Source organism: Coregonus clupeaformis, chromosome 37 (genome assembly GCF_020615455.1).
Source record: "Coregonus clupeaformis isolate EN_2021a chromosome 37, ASM2061545v1, whole genome shotgun sequence".
NCBI lineage: Eukaryota > Metazoa > Chordata > Actinopteri > Salmoniformes > Salmonidae > Coregonus > Coregonus clupeaformis.
The window spans coordinates 24,746,297-24,765,125 of NC_059228.1; the positions used below are offsets into that span (position 1 = coordinate 24,746,297).

The window sequence follows — 18,829 nt, forward strand, 5'->3', positions numbered from 1 at the left end:
ATACTTTCATAGCTCACTGCATGTGGTCTCTACATGTGATAGATGGGTACTCCTATCAGCACACCCCCATAAGCCAATATTAAATTTGACATCCCCATAATCATTGTCAATGTTACATTTGGTCCCACCCTTTATTTTTAAGGCACCCCGAAGAGTCAATGTCCAATTCAAATCACAAAACTTGAAAAGAGCCATAATGTAAAATGCTGAACTATTTGCATTACAATCTCCTGCCAGCAGAGGGCAGTGTTGTAGTTTCAGTCTTGTACTCGGCAGAGAAAAAGGCTCTATGAATCCAAAGGTCAGTACCAACCTTTCATCTTTATCTGATTGACTAACACCTTGTAAATAAAATCAAGTTGTTTCTGGAATGGGGAAATCCAGATTGTGATTTTGTTGAGAAGAAAATATTTATTTAAAATCTTGTTTGATACATTCATGGATGGACATATAAATTGTTTAAACAATATTCCATTTGAGACAGTTTTCTGGTTTGATGCAATAAATACAGTTTTTCTTAGTTTTCTATAAAATGTCATTCTTCACACAATTTCTCCACTGACATTTTGAATCTTCACATAGACTTTACAGTTGGCTTACATTTTTAATTCAAGAGTTATTGATGATCATAACACTCTTTATGGTTCTTCATATCAAACTTCTTAGAAACATGAAAGGGACATTTTATACAGTACAGTAGTTAAACAGTGTTTACATTCTGAAGAAAAGGCACTTATGTTTGGAAGATGAAAAGCTTTGTTTGAAAATATGAAGAAGAAAAAAAATCTAATAACAATAATAAATCAATCATCTGGAATACAAATAGGCAGGTTGTGATATTATAAAATGTAATTAAATCTCACCTGCAACTTATTTACTGCATCATCATAAATGGCACATATCTTTAAATATCCAAAAATGCTTTTGGGAGGTAAAGCGATCAATAACCTCCTGTTTAATGATCTCACAAAATAAGAAGAGTGGGGGACATTTTAAAATCATGGAATACATGTTAGTCTCTAGAGATTAAATATATCTCATATATGTATACAATTTCTTTAAATATATGGACTTACACATACATAGACAAACATAGGAATGTTTTCACTGCTTAAACCCAACCACTAGCTCCTCCAACATCACATGGTTTTCCTTCAATGAAGATAGGCACACAACTCCAATCCTCCAGGACTGCTTGGTCTCACTTGATTTCAGTCATTAATGGATTCCTTACTCACTGAATCATCTACCGGGATAATGAAATGAAACCTCTGACTTACAGATAACATCAAACTAGAACATTCCTCGAGGACTAGAGTTGTTGCCCTTCTAAGAGCTTGGGTGTTTGGGTTACTGGTCCTTCTGTAGGGAGCTGTAGTACTCAGTCAGGACCTTCCAGGCCTTGGGGGCCATGAAGCCATCTGGGGGGTTCTCCCCGCACCGCGCCAGCTTCCTCATCCTGGTGCCCGAGATGAACTCAAACTCAGCGTGTCTGTGAAAGGCAGAGGAGGGGAAGCGAGATGGATGGAGATGAGAGGTAAAGAGAGAGACAGAAGGAAAATGATCAGCAGTGTCTGCTTTTGAAGGTTCTTTGACACACATTTCCCACCACAGGCTCTGTATAAAATAATATGTAAATATGCATTACAAAAGCCATAATCAATATTTCACATTCCACTCACCGGTCCTTGTCGTAGAAATCCATGGCCCTCTTGGTCTTGTTGTAGGCGGCCACTCTGAAGGGGATGATCTCTACAGAGGTGAGGCCTGGGGCCATGGTGAGGACCTTACCCCCATGGGTGGGCTCATAAATGTCCTGCTTGGTCTCGGGATGGGGCATGCCCGCTGGGTCACGGCCCACAATGTAGAAGTTAGCTCCGGCGATCATCCGCGCCCTGCAGTGCCACTGGACCTGAGGGAAAAAGAAATGTATGCTCACACATAATCACGCACATTATGGTCTTAAATCTGTTATCCTTAGTGGATGGACTAACACAATAGGGTATTCACAGCCCTACAGTGACATCATCTGCCTAGCCAAATGGGGGTTTAAGTACTGTAACTGACTAAATACTGCATCATATCCCCTGCTAAACACACAAAAACTATGAATGTGTTGATGGCTGTGTTTTTGACCCATACCTCAGTGGGTCCAGCGTACATCATGGGGGAGGGGAAAATAGCCACTATGGTGCTGCTGGGGTCCAGTACCCCCTCCTCCAGTACTGCAGCGTGCTGTTTCATGCGCCAGTCCAGGGGCACGTCGTCGTCTTTGGTCCAGCCCCCCAGCGGGTGCAGCAAGAGGACGGGTCGCTTGTAGCCCCGCTCCAGGAGACGGCGCTTGGTGTCCTGCATCAACAGGGCATGGCCGTTGTGGACCGGGTTCCGCAGTTGGAAGGCGAAGATGGCATCTGGTGGTCAACACCATTGTGATTGCAGATATCATAGGTGGTGAAAATGTACGCACAACAGTTGACTCATGACGAAACAGTCCTCAACGTCTCACACAGAGGAATATGTCTCCATCTAGTGCAAACAAGAAATTCTACCATGCACATATAAAAGTATTGTTTTTTTCAGAAGCATTTGACAAGGACCAGATGCAAAAAGTAGCATGGATGCTAGTACCATTTTGCATCTGGTCCTCTGTAGCTAAACATAAACCTTCATTTATTTAGACTTAATCTTTAACCCTTTACACTTGGCCTATACGGATTGGGCTAAATTGAATGTTTTTTTTTACAGAAGAAATATGAAAAGCATATGCATAACCACGGTAGCAATTGAATGACAGTTTGGAGATTATGGGACATTATTAGACTAAAGGTGAGGACACAACTGTTCACCTGACACAAGACTGAATCCAAACATTACACAGTTGATTTTATGTGCATTTTACATTTACTGTACTTTTCACCGCATTTGTTGATAAAGAAAACTGAAAATACTCTGGATATATTCAGTAACATGATAAGAATATTCCTGGAAAATGTGGGGTATGTGCAACATAAGACAAAACAATGTAAAGAGTTTGAGTGAGATGACTAACTGGTGTCTTCAAGTGGCCACACACCTCTCCAAAGTGTGCACAGTTCCTAAGCAATTTCAATGCGCTTTTATGACTCAAAGAAGAGTCTTTAACTATAATGTTGTTGTTTTTTAGCTCTCCTAGCTCTGCTATTGAGGAACAAGAGCAAGCACACTTGTAGTTGTTTTGTTTGGAAAACAACCCTGCAGCCCCACCATCACATAATTACTGTTGTTGTTTAAGCAATCCAAAAACGGTCCATTAAAAATCGCAATCTGGGACAGGTGGGCATCATTTGAAAGCCTGTTCTATTGCTAGCATGACTAGCTAAGTTATAAAATACGATATTACAGTGTTAGGCTTTCATAATGCAATTCTAATGGGTGTTTGGCTTGCTTGTATGACATCAAAGCGGTATTTATTATAATCCTCAATGTCTCATCTTTGAAAATACATAGAGTCCTCTTCATTTACAGCATTTTCCTCACTCAGACAACCAAAAATGTGCAAAGGTTGCCCAATTAGCGGGAGGGATGGGGGCAACTTCTTGTCGCGCGAAGTGCTCAAGTTCAGAACGGCTGTCAGTCAAACCCATACAGCGCTGTGAAGCGCAGAACCTGAGCCCTGACGTCATTTATAGCATGTTACTGTACAGCCACTGTGTTCCAATTTAGACGCTTATCAGTGCCAAATCTGCCATTTTCAACCCGTATACGGGTACGAGTGTAAAGGCCTACTCAAATGTATATTTTGTGCAATATGCCATGTACTGTATATTTGTACTGCCTTTAGAGGAACTCTTCTAACCTGCTTTCATTTCTTTAAACTTCTGCTTGAGCTCCCGTGGAGTAAAGCGGTACTGGTCCAGCCCATCGTTCCATCTGATTCGCTCCAGCACCTCCAGGTCGCCACCCACGAGCCAATCACCTCCCTCCATCACCATCTGTAAAAGAGTGTGGATGTTGTAGAGATATGAATGACATAATATCAATATATTTCATGTGATGGATATGTGATGGATATGTTCAAGTGCAACTTCATTAAACTCCATTATAGCTTGGAATTGGTATGCACAAGAGTGTGCACAGAGTGTTGCTTTAACACATCAAAGGACATCGATGTTTGCTAAACAACTATGCATGGACATGTGTGGTTGGTTATAACCTTAATGTAGGGGTGCTGGGGGCAGGTGGTGCCCCACTGACGGGCACAGCGCTCCTCTTTGCGGTGTTCGTAGAACTCTGGCCGTCTTAGAATGGCCACGCGGGTTCCCTGGAACTCCAGAGCTACCGCCGCACAGCCGTCCAGCCTCTGCTTGGTTTCCGTGGTAACAGGCAGGACAATGGGAATAGACTGGTTGATGGTTCCATCTGAACCAGGGAAAGATAAATGTGTGTGATGATAGGGCCAGGAGTTTGTGCTGACCATGTGAACCTACCAAGGGAAACTCAGGGCCCTGGTTATTGGCTATAGTCACATGGTCAGGATAACAATTAGAGACAACTTTATATAACATCCATCCACTGTCACTCACTCCATTATGAAGAGGGGAGAATAAGAATTGGCTGAGTAATGTTATGATTTATTATAAGGCTGTGTGTGTGGTTCTTACCGTCGAGGAGGTTGCCGAAATGCTGCACCTGGAGGAACTCCCTCTCCCTCATGAAGCCTTTCAGTGGGGTAGCCCAGCCTTCGGCCAGCACCTGCACCCACTGGAGGTCCAACTGAACAGGACAGACCGGGGGTAATATACATCAAACGGGTAGGTATTTAACTTACTGACCGTTAATAATATCCCTTAACAGCTGATATGTTAGAGATATTGGCTGGTATCAGGGGTGGCAGAGTCCACACGAAACCATGCTGAATGAGAAACAGTTCATGAAGAAACAGAGATAGTAAAGTAAGACTTTCCATCAAACCAATTGCATGTGATATACTGTACCTCCATGCTTCATGGTGGTTCATACAGTTTTAGTTTCCAAATGCACATATTATTACAGTTTTACCACAATACAGTAAGTAGCGTTGTACTAATAACTCCACTTATCAGGATACTAGGGTTTACCTATCACAGTAATTCAACCATAAATCATATCACATACAATGCAAATAATGTAGCAGCATATCTACTATGTTTGACTTTAATTGATTTTCAAACATTGGGCAATCAGCCCAGTCCATTAGAACATATAGTACAATCCAAAAGAGAGAGATTGTGAGCACAGCCTGCCATCCAGTCAAATATTGACCCATGGTCATTTGGGTAGTCATAAAGAACATGTGGATTGGTAGTGGAGAGGTATGTTGTTACCTTGGTGATGCTGATTGTGGGAAGTGTGACAGCGTCGGCCTGAACCAGCTTCAGCTTGTTCTCCGGAACAAATAGTTCATTCACCTCCTCTGTGATTCCACTTGGAACAATACTCTGAACAATTACAGAGAGAGAAGACAATGTCATGTGAAGATAACATGACAGGTGGTTTGTATGCATTTGCAGTTATCACTTTGGTCGTTTTTTTCAAGCCCTTATGATACGTTTTGTTTTGTCTTGATATGTTTGTTATAAGCTAGGTTTGGTGTCAATTCCATTACATACGCTTGACTTTTTTTCTAGTTTAGCGCTAGACGAGCGGGTAAAAAAGGTGAGCTGTCTGTCATGTTCACCTGCTCTCTAAGCAGGTCCACAACCTGCCGGATGCACTCGTTCACGGTGATCTCTCCTGTTTTCAGCACCAACTCCGGAGCCTCGGGCCGCTCGTACTCTGCATCGATCCCAGTGAAGCCTGAGAACACAGGTAGATCCATTAGAATTCCCTTTCAAAAAGGATGTTTGATTGACTCTTTCAGATAGAAATGGAACCCATAGAGGGAATTTGATGTTCTTTCCCTTATAATAAGAAGTTACATTTCGATGTATGGATACCAAAATGTAAACAAAGGACCAAAAGTGTGTACCTTTGATCTCTCCAGCACGGGCTTTCTTGTAGAGGCCCTTCACATCGCGACTCTCACACACCTCCAGAGGAGCATTGATGAACACCTCAAAGAAGGGTAACCCAGCACTCTCAAGGATCTTCCTCGCATCATCACGATCCTTTAGACAAAAGAGGAGGGGGAACAGGATTGTCAGAATGCTGTCTTGTCAATCGTAACACACAGTATACTAGATATACGGCATCCATTTTGCACCAGAACACTCTACACAAGACAATACCACCAATACCAACAGAAATGGGTAGACAGACACTCCCGAGAATGACCCCTGACCTTGGTGTAAGGAGAGATGAAGCTGGTGATGCAGACGAGGCCAGCGTCTGCGAACAACTTGGCCACCTCAGCAATACGTCGGATGTTCTCCTCACGGTCGATGGCTGTGAAGCCCAGGTTCTTGTTGAGGCCGTGGCGGATGTTGTCCCCGTCTAGTGAGTAGCAGGGGATGCCGTGGGACACCAGGTACTCCTCCAGGGCAAAGGCTATGGTAGTCTTCCCAGCACCAGACAAACCTGGCGGTGGACACATGGAGAATGTACAGGTGAGATTAGCCAATACTCAACAGTATCATTATCACTACAGTCACTAGTAACACATTACTGTAATAGCAACATGTAATAGTGACAATCCATTGAGTATTGGCTATGGTGAGCGGTTTACCTGTGAGCCAGACGGTGCAGCCCCTGAAGCCTCCTCTGGTGCCCACCACCTGACCTCTCTTGCTCCGGGTCACATGGTGGGCCTGGAACACTACATTGGTGGATCTGTTCAGATCCTGAAATCAAAGCAGAAGAAGACATGGTAGGAAATGAGTGACTTGTGCTGACGAGTAATGCTCTAGTCTACATTGTTCCTCTTTAATTTGCACTGAGCAAAACTCATCAGCTTTTGACGTCGCTCTCAGGATTTAAAAAAAGTATAATGACACCACCCTTTGGACACCTCCCCAGTCCCATGTTATGACATCAATGGGGTCTCTGACTCAGAGATGATGCACACCCACATTCTGCTCTCAAAAGTATATTTAGTACAACTTCAACTTTTCAGGGTAAGAAGATGCAGAACTTTACAGTATTTCCCATCTTTCACAAACATTCTCATTTACATTTGACTAACTACAGTAGGCTACATACAAATGCTGAAATAATGTGGAATATTCTCTGAGGCAGTTGGAGATGGAATACAGTAACACATGATAAGGAATGAGTCCTCGTGTTTAGCCATTCGCTTTGCTCAGTTCCTGTGTGATATTATCTTGTCCATATGCATCTCACTTCTTTTCTCCCATTGGTCCACATAAGGTATCTCATGCCAAACATACCATATAATCCATTTCATTTAGTTTCAGGTATGATACGGAGTACGCCTCCTGAACTGAATCTAGTTTTTCCTGAAAGACATTCCAACGGCAGACTAGATTAATGATAAAGTTTTTGTTATGGGTGACTTGCAATAGATTACGTGGTTTTGCTTAAGGCCTAGTACGTCTGTCATTGCTTGAATTCATCAGAATTACCTTTACTCTACAAATAAATGTGCATGTACTGGAATTTGACTTGGTGAAATGGTGCTGCCACAATACACTGAATATACAGACAGAAGATAAACAGGGTATACAGACAACACATGTAGAAGGCTTTGCCATTCAAGTGGGTTATATCAACCCAACAGACTCTACTAAATTCTTTTAGGGGGAGTTTACATACGCCAGCGGCTTAATCAAATGTTCACATCATTCAGTGTTACAGAGAGAGATACACTACTCATTCAAGGTTTTTTCTTTATTTGTACTATTTTCTACATTGTAGAATAATAGTGAAGATATCAACACTATGAAATAGCACATATAGAATCATGTAGTAACCAAAAAAGTGTTAAACAAATCAAAATATATTTTATATTTGAAATTCTTGAAATAGCCACCCTTTGCCTTGATGACAGCTTTGCACACTCTTGGCATTCTCTCAACCAGGTTCAACTGGAATGCTTTTCCAACAGTCTTGAAGGAGTTCCCACATATGCTGACCACTCGTTAGCTGCTTTTCCTTCACTCTGCGGTCCGACTCATCCCAAACCATCTCAATTTGGTTGAGGTCGGGATTGTGGAGGCCAGGTCATCTGATGCAGCACTCCATCATTCTCCTTCTTGGTCAAATAGCCCTTACACAGCCTGGAGGTGTGTTGGGTCATTGTCCTGTTGAAAAACAAATGATAGTCCCACTAAGCACAAACCAGATGGGATGGCGTATCACTGCAGAATGCTGTGGTAGCCATGCTGGTTAAGTGTGCCTTGAATTCTAAATAAATCACAGACAGTGTCACCAGCAAAGCACCGGTATGAAATACACAAGCGGAGATCATCCGTTCACCCACACCGGGTCTCACAAAGACACGGCGGTTGGAACCAAAAATCTCCAATTCGGACTCCAGACCAAAGGACACATTTCCACCGGTCTAATGTCCATTGCTCGTGTTTCTTGGCCCAAGCAAGTCTCTTCTTCTTATTGGTGTCCTTTCGTAGTGGTTTCTTTGCAGCAATTCGACCATGAAGGCCTGATTCACACAGTCTGAGATGTGTCTGTTACTTGTGAAGCATTTATTTGGGCTGCAATTTCTGAGGCTGGTAACTCTAATGAACTTATCCTCTGCAGCAGAGGTAACTCTGGGTCTTCCATTCCTGTGGCGGTCCTCATGAGAGCCAGTTTCATCATAGCACTTGATGGTTTTTGCGACTGCACTTGAAGAAACTTTCAAAGTCCTGGAAATGTTCTGCATTGACTGACCTTCATGTCTTAGAGGAATGATGGACTGTCGTTTCTCTTTGCTTATTTGAGCTGTTCTTGCCATAATATGGACTTGGTCTTTTACCAAATAGGGCTATCTTCTGTATACCCCCCCCTACCTTGTCACAACACAACTGATTGGCTCAAACGCATTAAGAACGAAAGAAATTCCACAAATTAACTTTTAAGAAGGCACACCTGTTAATTGAAATGCATTCCAGGTGACTACCTCATGAAGCTGGTTGGGAGAATACTAAGTGTGCAAAGCTGTCAGCAAGGCAAAGGGTGGCTATTTGAAGAATCTCAAATATAAAATATATTTTGATTCGTTTAACACTTTTTTGGTTACTACATGTGTAATTTCATAGTTTTGATATCTTCACTATTATTCTACAATGTACAAAATAGTAAAAATAAAGAAAACCCCTTGAATGAGTAGGTGTTCTAAAACTTTTGACCGGTAGTGTATATTTCGTATAACAGACATGATTCTTCATTCAACCTGCTAGAAAGTCAGGTCTGGTTTATAAAAAAACAAATTTCTATGTGAACCGTTGTGAATGTGACTTGGTGAATAGGCCCCTTCAGAGTGAGTCCGACTGAGACAGTCTCTGGCTGGGTGGACAGGGCAGTGGTGACGGGATGCTGGCTGGCTCCAAGGAATGGAGGGAACAGGACCAGACAATGTGGCCAGTGTGCTGCCTGCAGCCCAGCGATGATGTGGCATCCTTCCCTCTCACTCTATGCCCCCCTCCCTCTAGTGCCTCCCCACCTTTCCTACCAGTGCCTACTCCCCATTAAACTTTCCCAGCCCCTCCAGTACCCCACCCGGTGTGGGTTACGGACACAACCTCCTGTTATTAACCATAGCAGGGCCCCCACACCCCCACCACAGACAGACAGCCTTCTATAAACAGAGGGCACTCTCTCTGCACTCTCACCCACCATCTCCTACCACTCCTACCACACCGGCCGGCCGACAGCCTCCACACACAGAGGTGTGTTTCTGTCAGGGTTGTGGAGAGAACTCCAGGTCCATACAGTACAGTCTTTCAGGCGAGGGCAACATTTTTGCAGATTTTCCATTACTCTAGTACCTACATCACTAGTAACCTATACAGTGCCTTCAGAAAGTATTCATAACAAATTTACATTTACATTTTAGTCATTTAGCAGACGCTCTTATTCAGAGCGACTTACATTGTCTTTTTATTTTATTTTTCATACTGGCCCCCCGTGGGAATCGAACCCACAACCCTGGCGTTGCAAACGCCATGCTCTACCAACTGAGCTACATCCCTGCCAGCCATTCCCTACCCTACCCTGGACGACGCTGGGCCAATTGTGCACCGCCCCGGATCCTGGATTCGAACCAGGATCTCTAGTGGCACAGCTAGCACTGCGATGCAGTGCCTTAGACCACTGCGCCACCCGGGAGTATAACCCTTTGACTTATTCCACATTTTGTTGTGTTACAGCCTGAATTCCAAATGTATTGAACATTAAATACAGAAATATCTAATTTACATAAGTATTCACACCCCTAAGTCAATACTTTGTAGAAGCACCTTTGGCAGCGATTATAGCTGTGAGTCTTTCTGGGTAAATCTCTAAGAGCTTTCCACACCTGGATTATGCAACATTTGCCCATTATTCTTTTAAAAATTATTCGGTCAAATTGGTTGTTTATCATTGCTAGACAACCATTTTCAGGTCTTGCCATAGATTTTCAAGTAGATTTAAGTCAAAACTGTAACTAGGCCACCCAGGAACATTCACTGTCTTCTAGGTAAGCAACTCCAATGTAGATTTGGCCTTGTGTTTTAGGTTATTGTCCTGCTGAAAGGTGAATTCATCTCCCAGTGTCTGGTGGAAAGCAGACTGAACCAGTTTTTCCTCTAGGATTTTGCCTGTGTTTAACCATTCCGGTTTATTTTGTATCCTGAAAAACTCCCCAGTCCTTAACGATTACAAGTACAGTCGTGGTCAAAAGTTTTGAGAATGACACAAGTATTGGTCTTCACAAAGTTCGCTGCTTCGGTGTTATGAGATATTTTTGTCAGATGTTACTATGGTATACTGAAGTATAATTACAAGCATTCCATAAGTGTCAAAGGCTTTTATTGACAATTACATTTAGTTTATGCAAAGAGTCAATATTTTCAGTGTTGACCCTTCTTTTTCAAGACCTCTGCAATCCGCCCTGGCATGCTGTCAATTAACTTCTGGGCCACATCCTGACTGATGGCAGCCCATTCTTGCATAATCAATGCTTGGAGTTTGTCAGAATTTGTGGGTTTTTGTTTGTCCACCCGCCTCTTGAGAATCGACCACAAGTTCTCAATGGGATTAAGGTCTGGGGAGTTTCCTGGCCATGGACCCAAAATGTCAATGTTTTGTTCCCCGAGCCACTTAGTTATCACTTTTTTGGCAAGGTGCTCCATCATGCTGGAAAAGGCATTGGTTGTCACCAAACTGTTCTTGGATGGTTGGGAGAAGTTGCTCTCGGAGGATGTGTTGGTACCATTCTTTATTCATGGCTGTGTTCTTAGGCAAAATTGTGAGTGAGCCCACTCCCTTGGCTGAGAAGCAACCCCACACATGAATGGTCTCACCTTCTTCACAACAATTGATCCTCTCTTCTTGAAGTTCTTGATGATCCGATAAATGGTTGATTTAGGTGCAATCTTACTAGCAGCAATATCCTTGCCTGTGAAGCCCTTTTTGTGCAAAGCAATGATGACGGCACGTGTTTCCTTGCAGGTAACCATGGTTAACAGAGGAAGAACAATGATTTCAAGCACCACCCTCCTTTTAAAGCTTCCAGTCTCTTATTCTAACTCAATCAGCATGACAGAGTGATCTCCAGCCTTGTCCTCGTCAACACTCTCACCTGTGTTAACGAGAGAATCACTGACATGATGGCAGCTGGTCCTTTGTGTCAGGGCTGAAATGCAGTGGAAATGTTTTGGGGGGATTAAGTTCATTTTCATGGTAAAGAGGGACTTTGCAATTAATTGCAATTCATCTGATCACTCTTCATGACATTCTGGAGTATATGCAAATTGCCATCATCAAAACTGAGGCAGCAGACTTTGTGAAAATTAGTATTTGTGTCATTCTCAAAACTTTTTACCACGACTGTATACCCCTAACATGATGCAGCCACCACTATGCTTGAAAATATGGAGACTGGAAGTCAGTAATGTGTTATATTGGATTTGACACAAACATAACACTTTGTATTCAAGACTAAAAGATAATTGCTTTGCCAAATGTTTTGCAGTATTCCTTTAGTGGCTTCTGTACAGGCTTCTTTATTTTTACTCTGTAAATTAGGTTAGTATTGTGGAGTAAATTCAATGTTGTAGATCCATCCTCAGTTTTCTCCTATCACAGCCATTAAACTCTGTAACTGCTTTAAAGTCACCATTGGCCTCATGTTGAAATCCCTGATCTGTTTCCTTCCTCTCCGGCAACTGAATTAGGAAAGACGCCTGTATATTTGTAGTGACTGGGTGTATTAATACACCATCTAAAGTGTAATTAATAACTTCACCATGCTGAAAGGGATATTCAATGTCTGCTTTAAAAAAAAAATGTTTTTACCTATCTACCAATAGGTGCCCTTCTTTGCGAGGCATTGGAAAACCTCCCTGGTCTTTGTGGTTGAATCTGTGTTTGAAATTCACTGCTTGACTGAGGGACCTTACAGATAATTGTATGTGTGGGGTACAGAGATGAGGTAGTAATTCAAAAATCATGCCAACACTATTATTGCACACAGAGTGAGTCCATGTAACTTGTGTGACTTTTTAAGAACATTTTTACTCTTTAACTTATTTAGGCTTGCCATAACAAAGGGGTTGAATATTTATTGACTCGACATTTAAGCTTCTCATTTTTTATTAATTTGTAAACATTTGAAAAAACATTTTTTCACTTTGACATTATGGAGTATTGTGTGCAGGCAAGTGACCAAAAAATATCAATTTAATATTCAGGCTTTACACAACAAAATGTGGGAAAAGTAAAGGGGTGTGAATACTTTCTGAAGGCACTGTAGTAGATTATTCAGTTAAATGCAGAGAAATGCTACACAGTTGTCCATGTTTCAAAATTAATTCTGCTTCTGTCATGTCCTTTTGGCCAACCTATCAATGGCAAACTAACCTCTTACAGTGTAATTATTACAATAGTGATATGTCACTGACTGCATTATGCAAATTCAACTTGCGAAACACGGGTCATTTTTTAAAGGTGATACATCAATTCAAGGCTTACGAACAGCATTCCAAATAATCCAAAGGTTAACGGTCTACAGACTTACATAGGTCTATAGCTTAATTAGATATATTTCCCCATCATCACCCACCCTCTTATGCACAAACACACATATACAGTGGGGAAAAAAAGTATTTAGTCAGCCACCAATTGTGCAAGTTCTCCCACTTAAAAAGATGAGAGAGGCCTGTAATTTTCATCATAGGTACACGTCAACTATGACAAACAAATTGAGAAAAAAAAATCCAGAAAATCACATTGTAGGATTTTTAATGAATTTATTTGCAAATTATGGTGGAAAATAAGTATTTGGTCACCTACAAACAAGCAAGATTTCTGGCTCTTACAGACCTGTAACTTCTTCTTTAAGAGGCTCCTCTGTCCTCCACTCGTTACCTGTATTAATGGCACCTGTTTGAACTTGTTATCAGTATAAAAGACACCTGTCCACAACCTCAAACAGTCACACTCCAAACTCCACTATGGCCAAGACCAAAGAGCTGTCAAAGGACACCAGAAACAAAATTGTAGACCTGCACCAGGCTGGGAAGACTGAATCTGCAATAGGTAAGCAGCTTGGTTTGAATAAATCAACTGTGGGAGCAATTATTAGGAAATGGAAGACATACAAGACCACTGATAATCTCCCTCGATCTGGGGCTCCACGCAAGATCTCACCCCGTGGGGTCAAAATGATCACAAGAACGGTGAGCAAAAATCCCAGAACCACACGGGGGGACCTAGTGAATGACCTGCAGAGAGCTTGGACCAAAGTAACAAAGCCTACCATCAGTAACACACTACACCGCCAGGGACTCAAATCCTGCAGTGCCAGACGTGTCCCCCTGCTTAAGCCAGTACATGTCCAGGCCCGCCTGAAGTTTGCTAGAGTGCATTTGGATGATCCAGAAGAGGATTGGGAGAATGTCATATGGTCAGATGAAACCAATAGAACTTTTTGGTAAAAACTCAACTCGTCGTGTTTGGAGGACAAAGAATGCTGAGTTGCATCCAAAGAACACCATACCTACTGTGAAGCATGGGGGTGGAAACATCATGCTTTGGGGCTGTTTTTCTGCAAAGGGACCAGGACGACTGATCCGTGTAAAGGAAAGAATGAATGGGGCCATGTATCGTGAGATTTTGAGTGAAAACCTCCTTCCATCAGCAAGGGCATTGAAGATGAAACGTGGCTGGGTCTTTCAGCATGACAATGATCCCAAACACACCGCCCGGGCAACGAAGGAGTGGCTTCGTAAGAAGCATTTCAAGGTCCTGGAGTGGCCTAGCCAGTCTCCAGATCTCAACCCCATAGAAAATCTTTGGAGGGAGTTGAAAGTCCGTGTTGCCCAGCGACAGCCCCAAAACATCACTGCTCTAGAGGAGATCTGCATGGAGGAATGGGCCAAATTACCAGCAACAGTGTGTGAAAACCTTGTGAAGACTTACAGAAAACGTTTGACATGTGTCATTGCCAACAAAGGGTATATAACAAAGTATTGAGAAACTTTTGTTATTGACCAAATACTTATTTTCCACTATAATTTGGAAATAAATTCATTAAAAATCCTACAATGTGATTTTCTGGATTTTTTTTTCTCATTTTGTCTGTCATAGTTGACGTGTACCTGACTTTCACTACTTCTTTTACTATTCTTTGCCTATTTGCCTCTTCCTCCCTCCCTCTGTCACTATCACAAACACACTCAGCTCTGTCTGTCTATCCATCTGACTCCTATCATCTTTTTCATTCTGCTTCCTTCTCATTTCCTCCCCCTCTTATTCTGTCTGCGTTTCTAACTCTCCCTCTGTCATTCCCTCTGTGTTACAATTGCCCCTTCCAGCATACGACGGATGAGTGGTTCTTGTAGTGCCAACTCCAAAAACATCATAGTTTAAATATGTATTTTTCTATATGGAGACCTGTTAGGTCCTGTTAGAATAGCCTATAGGAGGTGGTAAACAAAATGGCCCCTACTACCCTTATCATCCTATTTAATCTGCAGAATAAAATAAACAGCTGTGCTTACTCTTGGGACACATTTCCTATTCCCACACCCTAACTGCACACACATAGTTATACAGTCTCTATACAGAGAGGAGTGGAAATCTGACAAATTAAGCCTACAGTATTAAGGTGTATCAAAATATTGAGAAAACAATGACTTGAGTGACATTCTTTGTTATCTTTTGTCTACAGGTTGGTTATGAAAAACATGTAGGGTATTGGTCTATCTGTTGATACACAGTAGTTCCTTCAGTACAAATGCTTCCTCATGTAGGTCAAGTTCATACTGTGATTGTGTGAGTGGTAGATGATAGTTTAAGATAACTGTGCAAAACCACATACTGAAGTATTGGAACCAGCACCCTATCAACTTGCTGCTTTCCACACTCTTCCAACGTATACTGTGCCAACAGATTGTCCACATATAGTACTAGGCTAACTAATTGTCAGTAAACCTGTTTAGAAACTATGCAGACTAAAGTGAGCTACATTTCCCTGTTACAAAGCATTTGTGGCATTAGCTTGTTTACTGACTACACTGATCGTTTTCTGCCACACAAACCTCATCGTCAGTTCCTTAGCAGCACAGAAGTAGCTTGTTTCAGCTACACAACATTAAAAACTTTGTACTTATAAAGGCTTCATAAATGCTTATAGCACCACTTCACAAATCAAATTAAATCAAAGCCATTACATGAATGGTGGCTTTGTCAAATGTGGCATAAACCTGTGCCACCCTTTATAAGGCTATGGTTTAACATTTGCTTATAAATGATTAATTAGTGTTGGGTTAAGGGCACTACATTACCCTCTTCCTTCGGGAGAGTGTGTCCCCGTGCTTTTCTTGACCAAGTCCCTCATGTGTACATGCCTCCCCGATGGCCTCACGGGCGCCATCCCACTTCTGACACCAACGTAGCGAATTCAGGGGGGTAGCCCCAACCGGTCCAAAACTCTTGATGATTGAGGTCGCTAGGTGTTGGGTTAAGGTCTGTACATTTAAGTGATAGCGCCTGAGAAGCCGGTGTTTGGAGGATATATTTGCACAGGTCGTCGAGGGCCAGCAAACCGTGCCAATATATCATCCAAACACCGGCTGAGGGCATTTTCACTTTTATACAACGGGTTACCAACATATTAAAATAATTATTTACATATTTTCATTAAAAAAGTTATTTTGATTAATTTATTCATACCATTTCATCCTTCCACAAGATATAGTCCCGATACAAATCTAGGGTTGCTACCCAAGCCAGCTGGTCGTTATTTATATTGGTTCAGTTGCCAGAGCCAGTTGTTCAGTCTTTTTGTTCTGTATATATGGACGCGACCCAGTCGTTCGTTCTAAATGTTGGTCAGATGGAACAGAGTAAATAGGCATTTTAACGTCATAGATTTAGCCGGTGGTAACTTATGGAATAGACACCGGCTGGAATGCGGTTTTAACCAATCAGCATTAGACCCACCCATTGTATAATAGCCTATAGACTAGTTAGTATAAAGGGTTTGTGAAGGCTTCAGTTATGGTTTATTCTAAGTGGGACATACAATTAATTAAATGACTCGAGTCGTAAATGACCATTAGGCTACTTCAAACTTGTTTATATATATATATATATATACCGTTTAACCTATATGGTGTAAAGTACTTACATAAAAATACTTTAAAGTACTACTTAAGTAGTTTTTGGGGGGTATCTGTACTGTACTATTTATATTTTTGTCAAATTTTACTTTACTACATTCCTAAAAAAAAAAATGTACTTTTTACTCCATACATTTTCCCTGACACCCAAAAGTACTCGTTACATTTTGAATGCTTAGCTGGACAGAAAATGGTCCAATTCACACACATCCCTGGTCATCCCTACTGCCTCTGATCTGGCGGACTCACTAAACACAAATGCTTTGTTTGTTAAATGTATGTCTGAGTGTTGGAGTGTTCCCCTGGCTATCCGTAAATTAAAAAAAAAAAAAATAGAAAATTGTGCCGTCTGGTTTGCTTAATATAAGGAATTTAAAATTGTCATTTTACTTTTGATACTTACATATATTTTAGCAATTATATTTACTTTTGATACTTAAGTATATTGAAAACCAAATACTTTTAGACTTTTACGCAAGTCGTATTTTACTGGGTGACTTTTACATTTACTTGAGTCATTTTTTATTAAGGTATCTTTACTTTTACTCAAGAATGACAATTGGGTACTTTTTTCACCACTGCCTATGTCAAATCAAATCAATCCAATTTCCTACCACAAGAGTGAAAACTTGAAAGTAGCCTACTTCAACATCAACAGTGACAGCGCTGATCGTATCAGACTTCTAACCATTGTTTGATGAAGCAAAGATTGTGAACAAACATGTCCAAAACTTTATCCACATAATTGCTATTATGTAACTTATCAGGAACATATTTTAATTAGAATGCAGCTGTAGTTAGTTGACGAAATACCCATATAAAAGGTCACCCAAAGCGCACTATACAGGAATCATTTTCAACATGCTTGAGGGTACATTTCTAGCCTCGGCAGCTCTAGCACTATCCGCTGCCTAGGCTACAAACATTTCTATACCTGCTTATGCTATTAGAAATTTTCAAAATACATTTTATATTCGAATATGATGTTTCAAATAAGTATATGCATATCTTACCGTCTGCTGCTTTTTGACACCCGACATCGTGCACTAGGCTAAGGTTAACCCCAATGGACTGTGGACCCGGAGTATAAATGCCAATAGGGGGTAGGAACGTGTCGCCTCGCTTGGGTTACTTGACAACTTTGACTATAGTCATCGAAGAACAAGGGCTTTTGAAAGACCTCGAAGACACGTAGCATTCCACTGGCCCAGCCTACAATCCTCCTCCAGGGCTCAGAAATCTGCATATTCCTGAATACCAACCAATGTATCGAGATCAGGACAGTGCGGGGCTGAGCTTCGGAACCGGTGAATTTACATAGGGTTAAATTGCAAAAATAGAAGTCAACCAGACTATTCTTATGCAGTGTTTTTATAAAATTGAGTGCAAACCAACTAAAGAACAATCACACAATGGTAAAACTTCGCCCCTGATGTCTGACTGAAAATGAAATACATTTTAATAAATTTAAATGTAAATAATTTGGCATTCATTTTCCTACATTGCAAAGAAAAGGACAACCATTCACAAGTCACCATTCACACTTCCAATTCAAAAGTTAACAAAATAACAAACTAGCCTGTGTAGTTCAAATTATACTTTAATAGTAATCAAGTTATACAGTATTAGAAAAATGTGTAGGCCTAACTTCTGTAACGTCTAGTAGCAGGCCATTATCTAAGCTACATAGTCCCTGTCCAGAAAAAACACTTCTGTCCTATACCCCCACAATACGAAACATGGTAGTATCACCACTTCATAAAAATAATGACTACACCTATGCATTTTTCACAGGTCTACACAAGTACATGGAGGATAGGTGTTTCTGGAGAGGGGCAGTGTATCACCTACTATGTAACTGTGTCATCTTTGGTCATAAGCTGTATCCCGTTCGATTTGATGGATTCTAGTAATACTTCAGTAGTGGTAGCAGCGGCACGCTTACATTAAATGCAATACCCGGGCTGGAGGCCTCTCACCAGTCAGAGCACTTTTGGTGGAATGATCTCAACACAGGAGGTTGGTGGCACCTTAATTGGGGAGGACGGGCTCGTGGTAATGGCTGGAGTGGAATTGGTGGAATGGTA

General features: G+C 41.5%; 1 protein-coding gene across 1 annotated transcript; it reads right to left on the bottom strand.

Annotated features, from left to right (window-relative positions):
* Positions 1–391: 391 nt before the first annotated feature.
* On the bottom strand, positions 392–17,907 carry LOC121553347 (bifunctional 3'-phosphoadenosine 5'-phosphosulfate synthase 2). Its single transcript, XM_041866387.1, has 12 exons — positions 17,756–17,907; positions 6,683–6,797; positions 6,299–6,534; positions 5,987–6,125; positions 5,696–5,814; positions 5,343–5,456; positions 4,641–4,752; positions 4,193–4,398; positions 3,836–3,971; positions 2,143–2,411; positions 1,683–1,912; positions 392–1,492 (listed from the first exon to the last, which is right to left on the bottom strand). The coding sequence occupies exons 1-12, from the start codon at positions 17,780–17,782 to the stop codon at positions 1,351–1,353; spliced, it is 1,845 nt and encodes a 614-aa protein (XP_041722321.1). The 5' UTR covers positions 17,783–17,907; the 3' UTR covers positions 392–1,350.
* Between the last annotated feature and the right edge of the window lie 922 nt (positions 17,908–18,829).